General features: G+C 39.2%; 1 protein-coding gene across 4 annotated transcripts in view; it reads right to left on the reverse strand.

The window, feature by feature from the left end:
* The window catches only part of CDC27 (cell division cycle 27), a 32,193-nt gene that overhangs the window by 10,854 nt on the left and 6,468 nt on the right, over positions 1 to 14,871 (reverse strand). For 2 of the 4 annotated variants that reach the window (XM_037411173.1, XM_037411175.1), the window contains exons 3-12: positions 11,922 to 12,069; positions 9,700 to 9,825; positions 8,606 to 8,703; positions 7,943 to 8,097; positions 7,617 to 7,831; positions 6,833 to 6,947; positions 3,522 to 3,637; positions 2,980 to 3,079; positions 2,118 to 2,325; positions 1,104 to 1,273 (exon numbers count right to left, since the gene is read on the reverse strand). In XM_037411173.1, coding sequence (XP_037267070.1) covers positions 1,104 to 1,273; positions 2,118 to 2,325; positions 2,980 to 3,079; positions 3,522 to 3,637; positions 6,833 to 6,947; positions 7,617 to 7,831; positions 7,943 to 8,097; positions 8,606 to 8,703; positions 9,700 to 9,825; positions 11,922 to 12,069 — 1,451 coding nt within the window. Of the gene's footprint in view, positions 1 to 1,103; positions 1,277 to 2,117; positions 2,326 to 2,979; positions 3,080 to 3,521; positions 3,638 to 6,832; positions 6,948 to 7,616; positions 7,832 to 7,942; positions 8,098 to 8,605; positions 8,704 to 9,699; positions 9,826 to 11,921; positions 12,070 to 14,871 lie in introns of all 4 variants that reach the window. The other 2 variants (XM_037411171.1, XM_037411174.1) reach the window with 1 other exon arrangement.

Here is a 14,871-nt window from a genome sequence, read left to right on the forward strand (position 1 = left end):
TGCTGCGTCTATCACAGCGCACAAGGAAGGCAAAAAAGCTACCCACAAAAATCAGAAAGAGCATAGCATACTTTTAGGGGCCAGTTATGACTATTAGCCATTCTAACAGATGACAGGTATTGCATTCCTGCCGAGTGCTACACCCCCCCAGACACTGTGCATAATAATTACAAGGCAAAAGGCAACAACTGCTGCAGTAAACACAGCTGATGCAGGGATGGGGGAATGCCTAACAATGTGACACCACAAATAGGTGCTTCACTTTCACTTGAGACAGCTGTACTTCTTATCAATGAAGATCAAAGAGACTCATGAAGTCTCCCTGACACAGAGCTCTACTCCATAAACTCGAGTGCCAGGTTACAACACAAAGGCCACACGGGAAGAGCTTTGGAAAAGCTTTAGGAAACCATTAGGGTCTGCAGCCTCAGTTTTCAAAATAAACTATTAAAAGCACAGCGTGCTCCATCTCTAAATCAAACCACGTGTACGTTTTAAAAACTGCTTTTGAAACCCACTGCAGTTCTCTCCTGCACAGAGAGCGTTTTAAAAAAATTGTGAGGAAATAGGCACACCCATTATCAGGACAGTGACAAGGAGAGTTAAACCGCTGGATTACCCTTAATTGCTCACTGCTGTTTCTGAAGCAGTTTGACATCACCTCAGCTGTGCCAAAGCTGTCATTTCTAAGACTGCAAAGGAAACTAGGTCATCGATGTGATCTGTGTTGACTAAAAAGGGCGAGAGAAGTTTTTGGATTTAGACCTCAAATTGTTTCAGTGATCCAATTTACAACACTGCAGTCAGTACAATTACATGAGCACAGCTGTAAGTGAAAACAGGCAGAGGCAAGGAGACCCCAATGGCTGGATAGAAGAGGACATAACTAAAAGAAATCCAAAGTGTAACTCAGCTTCTTCAGCAAAGCTCGATGACTATCGATGCAGATTCAAGACCTAAACCCATTCCAGGTATAACTCTTTGTTTATACAGTTATCTCAACTGTAAGCCTCCCATAGCTTTTGCAGGAAGTCTGCAGGTGTCATGCAAAGCTGTGCAAAACATTAGTGCAAAGGGTAAGAACCAACCCCCCCAGTTCCTACCTGCATGTATTCTGCAAGTTCGAAGTAAGCTCTCCCAATTTGGCACAGCACCCAGCCAGTGTTGTAGTGGTGGGATGGTAAATGGCTTAAAATATTTATCGCTTCTTTGCAGTTGTATGAACACAAGGCTAAATAACCTTTTCCCATGTCACGAAGAAGGCTCATCAAACCTTCTAGGAGAAAAATACAATAAATAAAAGTGGAAAAAAATAATTAAATAAAAAAGACAGCTGAGAGTTACTTCAAACTGCTAATCCCATAAGCTCTTCATTGTGGCAGGCACTGCTCCTGAATTTGTCTGTGAAAATCTTTCAGCTCCCCAACATGGGCTTATACACTCTTAACTTAGGCATAATATTCTAAACATCAGCCTTTGCAATGGAAGTCAGATAGTAATGACTTCTTAAAGCCAGCAACAGACTACTCGGGAAAAGAGAAACTCCAAAGTTCAGGGCAACTGGAGTTTTGCATTTACAACAGCTATTCAAACATTTTGTTAGGTCTGAACACAGTTTCCACATGTCTGGTATCCATGGATACATCTTCTTGCTGCCTGGAAACATTACTGAGCCAAAAAGGGAGGAATTCAGCAGTTTGTCTAGGATTTTCTGACAATCTGAATAAAGACTTATTTCTAAACAAACAGGAAACATGAAGACAGAACAGACTACATAAACCCTTCAAAAATAAAATTTTGAAGGAAGATAACCAGGTTACTTATAGCTCCTTTGAATCAGTTTCCAAGGATCTTGTCTGAAAATATTTTAATCATTAAGAATCAGAGCTTGCAAGATGTATCTGCTTACAACTAGCTACTTTTAATACTTCTTCACATGTTCCAAGTTAACTAGAAGATACTGAATTCAATCAGTTTTTATAATTAGACAAAGGTGACAGCCACAGGCTAACTGAAACAAGAAAGAAAAACACTGGAACAACATTTTTTCTTCATTTGACCTTAAAACATAGATACAAGCTTTACTCTAACTACAGTCCAATAGTGTTCAAACAGACCTGCTGCTGCCTTCTGTAGTGTAAAAGCCTGGATCTGTGGTGTAACAGTCGAAATTTTTCCTTCTGAAATGATGGAAGAGTCCAGTTTGGTAATTTCCAAACTATCATTTAAGTTTGGTTGAGTTATTCCTCCCTTATTTGTTTTACTTTTTGTTTTTCTGTTTGGAATCTTAGGTGGAAACTTCATTTTCAATTTTTTGCTATTTTCCTGAAAGTAAGAAGAGTAAGAGTTACATAGAAAGGAAGTCTTTTAAATTCAGAAAATTAAACTTACAAGTGAATTGTGTAAAGTTATTTTTATCGTCTTTTCAGCTTTAACAACCATGCCCAGACATGGGACTTCTAAACTTGAGTATACAGGCACATCACTTCACTGAATGTTTATTTGTTCATTTTTAAGATAGCAACATTCACATCACCTAATTACAGTCTACGAATATTTGAGTTTGGTGTTCTACTCCATTGTTTGAGAAGCAGAAAACAGATGAAAAATAACTTGTTTGGTGCAAAAAAAAAAAAGATAGTATCTGCTCAAAATGAATTCTGCGATAAATATATCTGATCAACACATCCTCTTAAATGGGCTGACAGCTACCAGCACCACTGCATTTGTCAGCCCAGCACGTATCTTTGTTTTTGATCATGATACTCTTCTTCCTATTATTTTACTTGAGCACTTGAGAGCTTAAAAAAACATATTGTGGCATCATGATATCTTTTCTACAGCCAGGTACTTCCTAAGTTCTGCTGATCACAGAACCTGTTCTTAAGCTGCTAGGATTGCTATGCATATGGGGAAATGATTAGTACAGTGGCACGAATAAGAAGCCCAGAAGTTTACAAAATGCACGATGTTCATTACCTTTGTTGTAGAGCTATCACTAGTAAACAGGCGAGAGCTTCTTCGAGGCAGTGCATTTGGTGGAGCAGCAATTGTTGGGCTCAATACCTGAGGTGTTGTACTAAAAAAAACCCAAAAAACAGCAGCACATCAAAAAATGCCAAAGTTCTTAATTTTTTCTTAAAAACAGCTTGTACCTTTGTTTAAAAAAAAAATACCTTAAGTAGCAAAGATAATAGCAAAGATATTCCCATTTCAAGATTAAAAACCCCCTAAATCTACTTGTTGCACGTCAAGCACATGAACAGAATTTCCTTCCAGCTACTTTTTCATTTATTGATGAAGTGATCTAATTGTGCAGGAGATTTAAAACAAAACAGGCCAACCACCACGCACGAGCTTCCCACAAGTTTGAGTTTTTTTGCCCAACAAAAAAATACACTTCTTTCTCATCCAAAGAGGAATTCTGCAGGAACATCCACACAAGTGGGCAAATAAAGCATGCAATTCCTTCAAGATATACAATGCACAATGTGATACCACGATGATTTCCCCCCTGCTACCTTGTCTGTGGGCCAGAGCTCTGTGTTTGTGCAACAAGAATTGGAGTGACTTCCCGGCTATTTCCACTCTGTGAGAAGACAGATTTTGTTCCAGCTTGGCTCATCCTGCTGACAGTCTGCATAACACAGAATTTCCACAGGTTTGTTATTATGTCACCAAGTTATCTCTCTGCTGTACCAAATCAAATCCATTCTGCCTATCACACACTGCACAAAGGAGGATAAATATAGGTCTTCTTAACAAAGGATGAGAGTTCCTCCCCATCCCAAGGGGCAATGAGTATTTCTCATTCTACCTGTTAAAATGCCAATAACACAGAGTTTACTAACTTTATGCACATTATTTGAAAGATAGAAAATCTCCATCTAGTGGGAAGAAACTATACATTAAGATGTTTGTGCAAGAATAAAAGTGAATTAAAACATGTCATATTTATCATTCCTTCTCCATGGAAATTTGTAAAAAAAAAAAACCAAAAAGGGTGTGTGTGTTTAAATTATATTGCAATCACATCCAGAAGCCATTTGCCATTCACACCTCACAGAGGTGCACGCTGTATGCCACTCCACTGTTTAGCATACCCATACACAGCATAAATCAGTATTTCACAAATTAAGTTATTGCACAAGCCTTTGGAGCAGATACAGAAATAAACTGCTTCATCGAAAAGGGACTTGCATTATGCAGCACAGAAAGTTACTATATACCCACAGCCAAGTTAACACAGGGCAGCAAGTTACTGCATGCCATTTGAGCAACACTTAGTATGCGCACTCACACCTTTTGTACCTGTTACTTGCCACAGGTTACAAGCACATAATACTACTTAGCACCAAAACATTGTCCTGTATCTTCACCCATCTTCAGAGAGCTAAAATGTGCTCTTTGATGCCTACCCTGGCACAGCTAAGGTGTGGGAACTTGGAGCTGTGATAACCTGACTGTGAATCTGAGACCTAAGAAACAAGTTCAGATAGAAATTCTGTCTGACACATAGACTTCCTATAAAGGATTTGGAAGAGGTCCTCCCCTCCCTGCCTTTTAAAGAAAGCTGAAACCTTATCTTCCTGCCCACCCCAGGGATACAAACATTCAACTCTGCACCGGCTGTTTGGAACAGACATTCTTGAAGACACCAGAAATCAGCAAGTGGGATCAACGACAGCACAAGCAACACCAGTTTATGCGTTATCTGACTTCCAATATTCTGTCCTTCCCTTCTCAGTTTCTCTGCTATCAGAGGCCAGTTTAGCGGCCAGCAGGCACGCTCTTGCCCACTCAGATAGGAAGCCTTTGGATTCATCCTAATGTTTCATTCATTTACGCAAGTGTTTCCTAGGAAACTGCCTCTGTTAAGTCATGCACGTTCTAGCCACAGTTACACTAAACCTTTTCTAACTTGGTAATTTGAAGAGCAGAAGTGAAACTGGCCAAATAATTATCTGCATTGGACAAAGCATGCATCTGAATTCTAAGCTATTTATTAAAGTGTATTAAGTATTTGTGTTTAGGTAGTAGCATGGATGCATCTGGGCAGAAAGCACATGCACAGACTAGTGAAACTTGCACCTCTGTGCTGTTGTGTCATACTTAGCAAAGCAACAAAACAGTAAATATGACTTGAGTCCCCAAAGCTTTTCATCTATCACATCGTGTACACACGATATTAAATGCAGACAAGTACTACACTGATGAGCAGCCCTTTGCTAACTATGTCATTTTTTTAGACTCCTGAAAATTTATCTTCCTACATAAGCACAATCCACCATGAGCCACTGTTTTCAACTAGAAATGGAAAACTGGTTGGTCCTGAGCATCTATGGGATGGGAACTGGGTCAGCCACATGAAGCCTATCTCTAGCAGACTGGTTTAGCTCAGTCCAGCTGCAACACATCAAAAGTAATAAATAAAAAGGCAGGACTAAGAACTGAAAGTGTGGCAGTAATACACTGTCTAGAGACAGGATATCATAATGGCTCATGCAATGAGATTCCACAGTTCCCAGTCACAGGCTTTCAAAATACTATCCAAAGGACAAAAAATAAAGTTACCAGCTTACTGGCTTGTATTGTTTTAAGTACTGGGTCAACGAGAGAAGACACACACAGTTTTTAACTGCTCCCAAATTTCACTTCCAGAACAGCACAGCAAGATGAGCACCAGAGCAAACATGGAAATTCAAGTTCTACTTTTTGAGGAATTCAACACTATTACTTGCACTGAGTTTTTACTTTAAAGAGTCGGCCACCTATAAAACACTAGCATCCCTCAAGCAAATCCTAGGTTTACTAAAAATACAGGGAAAAATCCTCAGGTTTTTTTGTTTTTAGAAAGGAACAAATGGTTCTTCAACTGTCACCAACATTCCACCTCTCATTTATCACTATGGCAACTATGGCAGTTTCTTACTGAGTAAAAAAGAAAATTTTTAGTTTTCTTTACACCAGACTTAAGCAGATCAAAACAGCACCTTGCTACCAGTCATCCCTCCACAGACCACCAGCAGTATTTTGACTACTCTGGCCTGTAAACTAGAAGTCAAGAACTGCTTGCAAGGAAGCAGTAGCTTCTGCTCAGTTGAGGCTTTTCGGATTATTTCAAGTCATCCCTGAAAATACAGGAATTAAACAAAGCTTAAAGCAAAAGCTCCAAGTTTAGACTGTCTTCAGATTCCACCTTGCACACTGAAGAGTTATAAACCCTTCGCTGTTTAGAACTGTCAGCGTTCGTACGTTCCCCTCAGAGCAGGCGGGCAGAAGACACAGCACCTTCCTCGGGTCTCCTCTAGCAGCACTGGGTGCGTGCAGGCTGCCTAACGTGCATTTTGGGTGGGGGGAAAAGGGCTTCTCATTTTAACTAACACTTCAAGAAGTCTAAAAAGTTTTGTCAGGCAGTCAAATTAACAATTAACTGCACCCCCGCACCCCAACCTCACTAGCCTATAACTACACATGTGCTGGTGAACAAAATTTTGTCTTGCTGCATGAAGTAATTGTTAGTAAGAGCAGGCTGCTGTTGTGTTGGTTTGGTTGTAATTCTTCTTTTACTACACACACTTTTTAGACAAATTATACATAAATTTAAGTCTCACTTAGTTAACCCAAGCCATTGCCACAACTAAAGGATGCTTCAATTAGTTCCACACACTGTTTTTCAAAACTAATTTTGCAAACAGTGGACGAGCTGTGTTCTCCTCACTGTCAGCACAATCACATGCAATGGTTTTATCTGCATTATAGAGTCTTCTTTAAAAGTACAATGCAATGTCAAACTTATAGAACAGCAATCATATTCCAGAATGCAAGATACCTTCTTTGAAGGCGCTCCTGTGGATGGCACATCAATTACAGAAGAAGAGTTTGTGTAGTTTTGTAAATAAGATCCATCTCCAGTGCTTGGGGTTTCCAGTGGCAAAATTCCAAAGCTGAGAACAAAACGAAGAGGAAGGGTCAATGTCTGAATGTCAGACTACTACTGATTCCATGCTTAAAACAGAGACCCGGATCAACTTTATCTCAGAATTATTTTATTGATTTATATTAACCCTCTTACTATCCTCATCTATAAAAGGCACTTTAATAGAAAATATCCTTATCCCTGAAATACAAAAATACAGAACTTTCCTTTGCCTGCCCGCATAATAACTAATAGACACAGACCATGCAAGTATTCACGGCTTGTAACAAAGCTGTTTAAATAAGACAACACATAGAACAGAGCATATATTTACATGCTCTTTAGAAGAGAGCTGTTCTTTAGGGAAAGCTCTTAAGAGTAGCTTTTCATAATAAACTTGACTCCAGAGCAGAAACATACTCCTTTAAAGATTCTTCCAGTGTGAACGTCGCAATAAGCAATACTGCATCAACAGTTAACTAACTGAAAATACCAACTGCTTGTTTAAGAAACAGAAGAAACTAATACTAGGACCAAAGAGCAGTTATTGAAGTTTAACTTTCATTTCTGCAACATTATAATATGCTGTTGACACGCGTGTTTGCTTCTGTTGAAATAGGAAAGACATCTGGTGCCACACAAGTCAAACATTATGAACAGCACAGCTGCAGCCAGGAATTGTCTGTCAAGGACTTACCTTGGAGTTAGCGGGCTCAAAGCTGCAGGTCCCCCCAGCAAACTCCGCCCAGTTTTTGGTTTATTTTGAGCTTGTTTAGACAATATGGCAGTTCCTGACCCAAGAGGGACAGCATCTGGTGAAATTACAGCCGAGTCAATGTAAGACATCGAAGAATCTGTGTTCAATGAGGAATATTTTGAATTGGAGGATTCTAGGTTGAGTCTGTTCAACTCCTGAAAAATGGGAGGCAGCTGTTAGATACTCAGGCAGCATAGTTTCTAATCAGCATTTTTCTGTTAAGCTGGAAAGACTGCTTTAAACACAGCAATTTCAGCAAAACTTACAATTGTGTCTTGCGGCGTTTCCATAAGGACAGTCTCAGGCTGTCTGTGGGATATGCTGTGATTCGATACCAATGTTGTGCAAGTGTTAGGCAGACAGCTGCTGAAGTTCTGTAGAGATGTTAATTTAAATGTTTGGTCAGGGTCTGGTTTTTCACCTGTAAGATTGGAAAAGGAGATTTTAGCGTTATTCCTGAGCTTATACACTGAATATTCAGTCTGAAACAAGGAGGACAGGGAACGAAGTATTTCAGGATGGGTGTGTTCTTATCTTGTTGTTTTAAAACCCCTTACGCCAAGTCAGAAGTGTTCCCCCCCTACAAACCCTAGAAAATAATTTTTATTAGAAATCAGACGTGCTTTTAAGTTATTCTCAGAAGCATCTAAGGGTCTACTAACTGTAGGTTAGAAGACAGTACTGTTAAATCCAAAAATGTATCGTGAAAGTGGAAGACCTCAAGACAAAAGCTCTAAACACTGGCAAAGTATTTTAAATGCATTGTTGCTTACAAAACCACTTCCAAAGAATTTTGCAGGCATTTTCCTTACTAGCTCTGGGCAAGGAGTAAAACAAACCTTGCCACGTGCTGACAGCAAATCAAAAAGCCTGACGTAGCCAGAAGTGTAGAAAACATCTTCACTAGTAAAACAGTCCTGCAGACTTACCTATTTCACATAGTGATTCAAAAGGGGACCACAGGAAAGGATTTAAACTAAGGCTCTTTTGGTAACATTCTGATCCTTTGGCAAGCCGGTCTGTCTTGCTGCAAAAAGAATGTAACAGTTTATGAGGAAACTTAAGAACAGCACTTTTGTTCAAGATAGCTTTCCAGGAGTTGAAAAACAAAAACATGCAGAGAGTCACAGCAACATCCCTCATTTTTCAAGCCACAAGTACTGAGTTCTTTTGAAGTTTTTGACATATTTAGACACAGCTGAAAGTTTCTTAGGCACAGACCTCAAAAAGAAGTTACATAAGCACCAGTACAGCTTGAGATTTTTTGCTGTAGAAAGATGCAGTTCTTTGCAACAGCTTTGTTCTTTTTTTGCCAACAGCAACCTGATTTCTAGCCTTCTAGCCATTTTAAATACCTACTGATAGATTTTTTGTATATAAATTAGGGGTTAAACTGAATACCTAAGCATCTGGCTACAAAGATAGCTGCTCCTGAATATATATTTTTTTTTTTTTTTTAAAAAACTACCCAAGTATGCTAGGGAAGAAACCAAAAGCTATTCCTATTCAATCTGCTCATGTTTACTGAAACCTTTCTTGTAACTAGACAAAAGCAAACCACTTAATTTGCAAAGTTATTCTGACTGGCAGTCCTCAAAACTTTCATTTGGAGGTTATAGCTACACATCTGTAAAATAGATACAGAAAAAAATCAAACTGGCAACACTGAGAAACAGGAGAATTTTTCATAGGGAAAATATGGAACAAACCCAAAGAGGTGTGTGTGTATATATTAAAAAAACAACCACCAAACACTCTTGGATTGCATGCTTAACCTGGAAAAGAGGAATTTGTGTTTTCAGTCAGAAGATCTGGGTGAAAGACAAACTGCTTGCATTTCAAAGGTAAATGGCTTCCACAACTATCTCCTTGCATCTATGATACTTTGAAATCATGCAGGTCGTAGAACTCACAGACAAGTGTATCCTGTGATGACTGAAAAATGTATTTGACTAAAATGGAGCCTGGTCAAATAAAAAAAACCAAGCTTTATTAGAGAAAACAACAAAAAAAGCAACATTACCAGTAGACATGTCCCAGTAAGGAGAGTGTAAAGCATGCAGAGTCACCAAACTCCATAACAATGTCATCATGGCTTTTCTGTTTGTTGAACACTCCACCAGATAAGATCTGCTCTCCTTCTGCAAGCCTTTTTAAAAAACAAGAGGTTGAAAGGGGTTACAAGCCTCACAGTATTTGTAGCCCAGTGTTTTCACCCTGCTACAAACAAAAACAGAAATCCACTGTCAGTGTTCACAAGTTTCAAACCACATATAAACTAGCTCCTGCAAATGAATTTTACGTAATTGATGGATTCCTCTAGCAACAGGAGGTATGCAGTACTCCCAAGCCGAACGTCTCCACTGGGAGGGAAGAAAAACAAACCCCAAACCCCACAACATCACTTTTCCAGAAGTGATTAATCCTAGGTACAATACCAAACAAAGCATCTAGAAGAGTTTCCTGTCCTCTGTTTTTTGAAGGTACCTTACCTAGTAAAAAGCTAGGACAACACTTATTTTGGTTTTGTTTCCCAACTACAAAATACAATCTGTAAGGTACCAGGCACTCATGTAAAATCCAGAGTCTATTTTGGATCTTAACACCTTGCCTTCTTGCAAGAGGGGCTCAAAAGAAGAACAAAGGTTCAGCTTGCATCTACTACACCTGCAGCAAGCAGTACTGCTCACACGGAATGTGCCACTCACGATTACGCTTGAAGATCACTTTATACAACTTGAGGATAGGAGGCATTCATCTGGCATTTGAGACTGACACCTGCACAAATCATCTCTTCTTGCCTCCACTTGAAATTATACTTGTAGGTAGATGCTTCTATCAGTATAGACATTCCCACAAGAAAATAAGGTACCTCTTTATAAATGAGCTCATATAACTAACAGCAATGACAGCTAAATTTAACAGATTCTAAAGAACACTTCTAAGAAATCCCACCTACCTAACTTAAACCAGTTCTGAAGCTGATGCACTATATGCACACACCAGACTTGGTAAAAGCAAGGGAGGGAATGATCAGCTTCAGATTTATTCCATGGGGACCTTGCCAAGCAAAGCACTAACATGACTTCCCTTTCAAAAGAAGATTCAAAGAAGCCTGTATCCTAATAGCTCCAGAAGTGTTAAAAGCATCAGAAAAAACATAAGTCAAGACATCGTTGCTACTCTAAAGGTGTCAAAGGACTCGCCTACTAAAGCGAGTACCAAAGGCTAAGGAGCCTCCCCTCGCTGGCTCTGGAGGCCTGCATTTTGGTTACATGTTATGAGCAGGACTATGAAACCTGCAAAAAAAAAAAAAAAAAATCACATTGTGCTGTGTGAAACTCCAAATATCACGTTACCTATTCTAAAGAAATTAAACATTTTTTTTTGGTCATTGAAAGAAGGTCACAAACACCAAACCAAAAAAGCCACAACACAACCACAAGCTGTTCTGCAGAGAGACAGTTAAGCTTCTGTAAAGAACCCCCACAGAATTTGAGAGTTTTTTGAACAGAAGTTTTCACCTTTCCTGGTGCCTCATCCTCTCCATTCTACACCTCAGCCAGACATCATTCCTACACTTGAGCTGAAAGTTCTATGCAGAAGTAAAATACCCTCATTAATAAACTCTGAGGGTGTTAGGGTGGGTAGCTTGAGCAGTTTCATTATATACTCTCGCTGTTACAACTCCAGAAACCCAGCACGTTACCTTGAGACTACTATGGCCCTGTCAAGGTTAATTTTGATGGTGAATACAGTATTCTCAGATGTGGATTCAAGGTGAGTTTGTTGTAGCTTTTTAAAAACAGATTTGTCTGCCACACTTTCCCTCACCCATCCATTAGCAGTTACGGGGTAAGAGGAGGAAGCTTACCGTTTGAGAGAAGTGACCCATCTGTTAAATTCATACTGGAAACACTTAATGAAATAAGCAAAGCATCAGAGAAACAAAAGCAAAAGCAGCACTTCCCAGAGTCATCTCAGCAATCAATGTTTTCTCCCCCTACGCAGCTTGACAACTCCTTTGTAAGTTATTCAATACCTTTTAAGAGTTTTCTGCAAGATGAGCTAATGTTCTTTAGGTCTGTATCTGAAAGCAAAATGAACTGAACTTGCAATAATCTTTAGAGCTGAAGGACTAACGAATTACTAGTTTATGCAATATGACAGCTTTCAGAGATAAACCCAAACAAAAAAACCACCCAACATTTGTAACCCTGGACAGAACATAAAGGATTTACTTACTTGCTGAGGTCAACACAACATTTTGCAAGCAGGTATTTACATTGTGGGGTAGTACAGCTGTGTCCCTTTAGGAGCCTGTATGCTTTATAGGCCTTTCCTGAGCGGTAGTAACACGTTGCCAGTAAAAACAGTGCTTCCTCTGAATGCACTAAAAAATAAATTAAGAAACCCATCATCAGTTGATTGTTTACTATTTTGATACAAAGAATTTGGGGGAAGGGAGTAAAAGCCAGCTAGGAACAAGATGCAAGAAAACAAGTACTGCTATTAGAGAAATTCATTACTGAATAAAGTGCATTTCTTAAGTCAAATAACAAACTTCCATATGTCACTTCCTTGTATAGTCAGACCAACTCAACACCTACTGCTGTAGGAGAACTTTGATCCTTCCAGCTACTCAATCTGAACAAGTGATGAGCCAGTTTGTTGCTAAAATAACAGCAACTCAAGCAAAGCAGTCATTCCTAGTAGGACAGCAACTCACTGGCCACACCAAGGCTTGGCTCAGAGTATTATCACACCTGCTAGTAACACTTTTCACTAGCTTAAGCAGTGCATAAACACTGGCACAACAATGGCTGTTAGGAAGTACAATAACTTTTCAGAAGGAAGGCCTATTTCAGCCTAAAGAGCCCGAATAACAGTTTTACCCTAATTTCAAGTGGTCTTTTTCTGCTTGCAATTTTATTTCTGTTATTTCTCCAAAGCACTTGACACTGCATCTTGACGTGACTTCAGCAGAGCAGATCTTCCTATTTTCATGACTACTAAAGTTGGTCAGTTACCAGTCACCTCTACCCCAACCTTAAGTCTTGTCCTTTTTGCTGCCTACGCCCATTATTTCATTGGGAACATGGGTTAACATTACCATTCAGATGCTTTATTTATTTTATGTTAGGAAGTAGCCACAGGGACAAGCTCTCCTACAAATCTTCTTCCTAAGCTGAGTTCTCACAAGTTTCTAAATTCTGAATGAAATGGTCAAACTTCAGGAAAAATCAGCTCTATCTTAACAGAGAAGAAGAGTAATCATGACAGAAACATTTCCCTATGGTAGAAACTGGAAGCATTTAGATCTGATGTCTGCTTCAACACTTCTTCCATTGTAGAGATGAATTATGTAGAAGAGAACATTCTCAGTGTGCTAAGAGCTTGACTTGGCACCCAGATTTAAGACTGAGGTCAGACTTGCCAATTTTACTCGGGATTACAGCATAAAGGACAGAGTGCTAACTCCTGAAATAACTTTAAAGCCTTACCATAAAATTATCAACTGAAGCTTTAAGCGCCAGAGAACGCACTTGTGTGAGGCAACAGTGAGCTGTGCTGTGGTGTTCATTTGAGCATTAAGCTCTGACTGTATGAAGTTACCTGTATGACTCCATTTCTGGGTTTTAAGCAAAACTAGGGAGATACCCAGACACACTGACAGATCACATACAGCTTTGGTGTCCTACCCTGTCTATAAAGGCAAGCAACTTAAATCTACAAAGAATTAAGAAATCCACATTACTTTATGCTTTTCAGAACACACTACCATGCAAATGGAAGTCAGTATTAAGAGAAAAAAATCTGATGTTTGTTCAACTACCCACACAGAAGTCTTCAGAAAAATCAATATGTGCATTGTACCAAAACCTCTTTGGGCAACCTGCTCAAATCCTTTGCTACACTGAAAACTGGCTATTTAACTCAGACCATGACAAAGGAAACTGAAGACCCCAAGAGAAGACTTTTATTAGCCTTATCCTAAAAGCACCAGGAGATCTTTTTAAAAATTAAAGTTAAATCAATGCTCTTATCCATGAATTTAACATACTTCAAGAGTTCTGGGAAATTACCAAGCCACAGATGTCCCCGTAAGGCCAGTAATGGCAGGTGGACTTAAAAGAAATTCTTCTCAGGGTAAAAATCACTACTGCCAATACAGAGTCACTGTATTCAAGTTCAGCAGCTTCTACTCTGCAGTGTAACTACTTATTTTAACCAGAAGCCAGGTGTTTTGTTGGCAGTTAATTGCTTGAACCAAGTGACAGCATGCATGCTGTTCTTTCTCAGTACTGTTGGTCACTGAAAAAAGCTGTTTGAAGTACTCTTGCAGAATATTATTCTGCAAAGCTGGTGTCAGTATCACGTTATACATTTTTCTCTTGGCTGCTGCAAAAAGTGGATTCTCTCGATTTCTACATCCTTGGCAATTTACCTTCAATCAAGGAAAGAAAGCCTGTCTTCCTCAAAAGTCAGGTTTGCGCTTCCATTGTTAAGCGGCGCATCAGGCAAAACATTTCATTACAAAACACAGAGCATGAAACAGGTTATACGGTTTAACTCACACTATAAGCTCAAGTTGTTTAGCATGAGAAATTATATTAAGCTTGTATTTCAGTTTAAGGCTTGGGTTGTTTTTTCTTCCCCCCCCCCCCCCCCCCCCATGTTAGCGATTTTGGGACAATACCTTTTCAAATAGAGAAGAAAAGCTGAACACCAGCATCAAGGAGAAAGAAGTAAAGAAGAACAAAAAAACACACAAAAAAAAAAACTTACTGAGGTCATGCAGGAAAGGTTAAGGAAGAAGAGGGACTACAACACAGAAATGGTCTTTGAATGACCCAGGAAGAGTACAGATCTGTGTTACTGCTGCCTGCTCAGTATCCAAGACATCCTAGATCTGACAGCATTACAACGAAGTAAAAAATAACAAAATTCAACAGGAGATAGCTATTCCATATGTTCTGATTCTCATAGTCTCAATTTCGCTACACTTCTCTTTCATCATCACAAGATTATCTCTTTCAGCTAACACACCAATCAACATATCTGAACAGCATTATTAGCAAAGACAGCTTCAATATCAAGACCATTTGTAGAATTTGTGTACTGCATCTATCCCCAGGTGCCCTTGGAAGATATGCAATGCTTAAGGTTATTAAAAAACCTCTCTCCCATTTGA

Source organism: Falco rusticolus, chromosome 18, assembly GCF_015220075.1.
Source record: "Falco rusticolus isolate bFalRus1 chromosome 18, bFalRus1.pri, whole genome shotgun sequence".
NCBI lineage: Eukaryota > Metazoa > Chordata > Aves > Falconiformes > Falconidae > Falco > Falco rusticolus.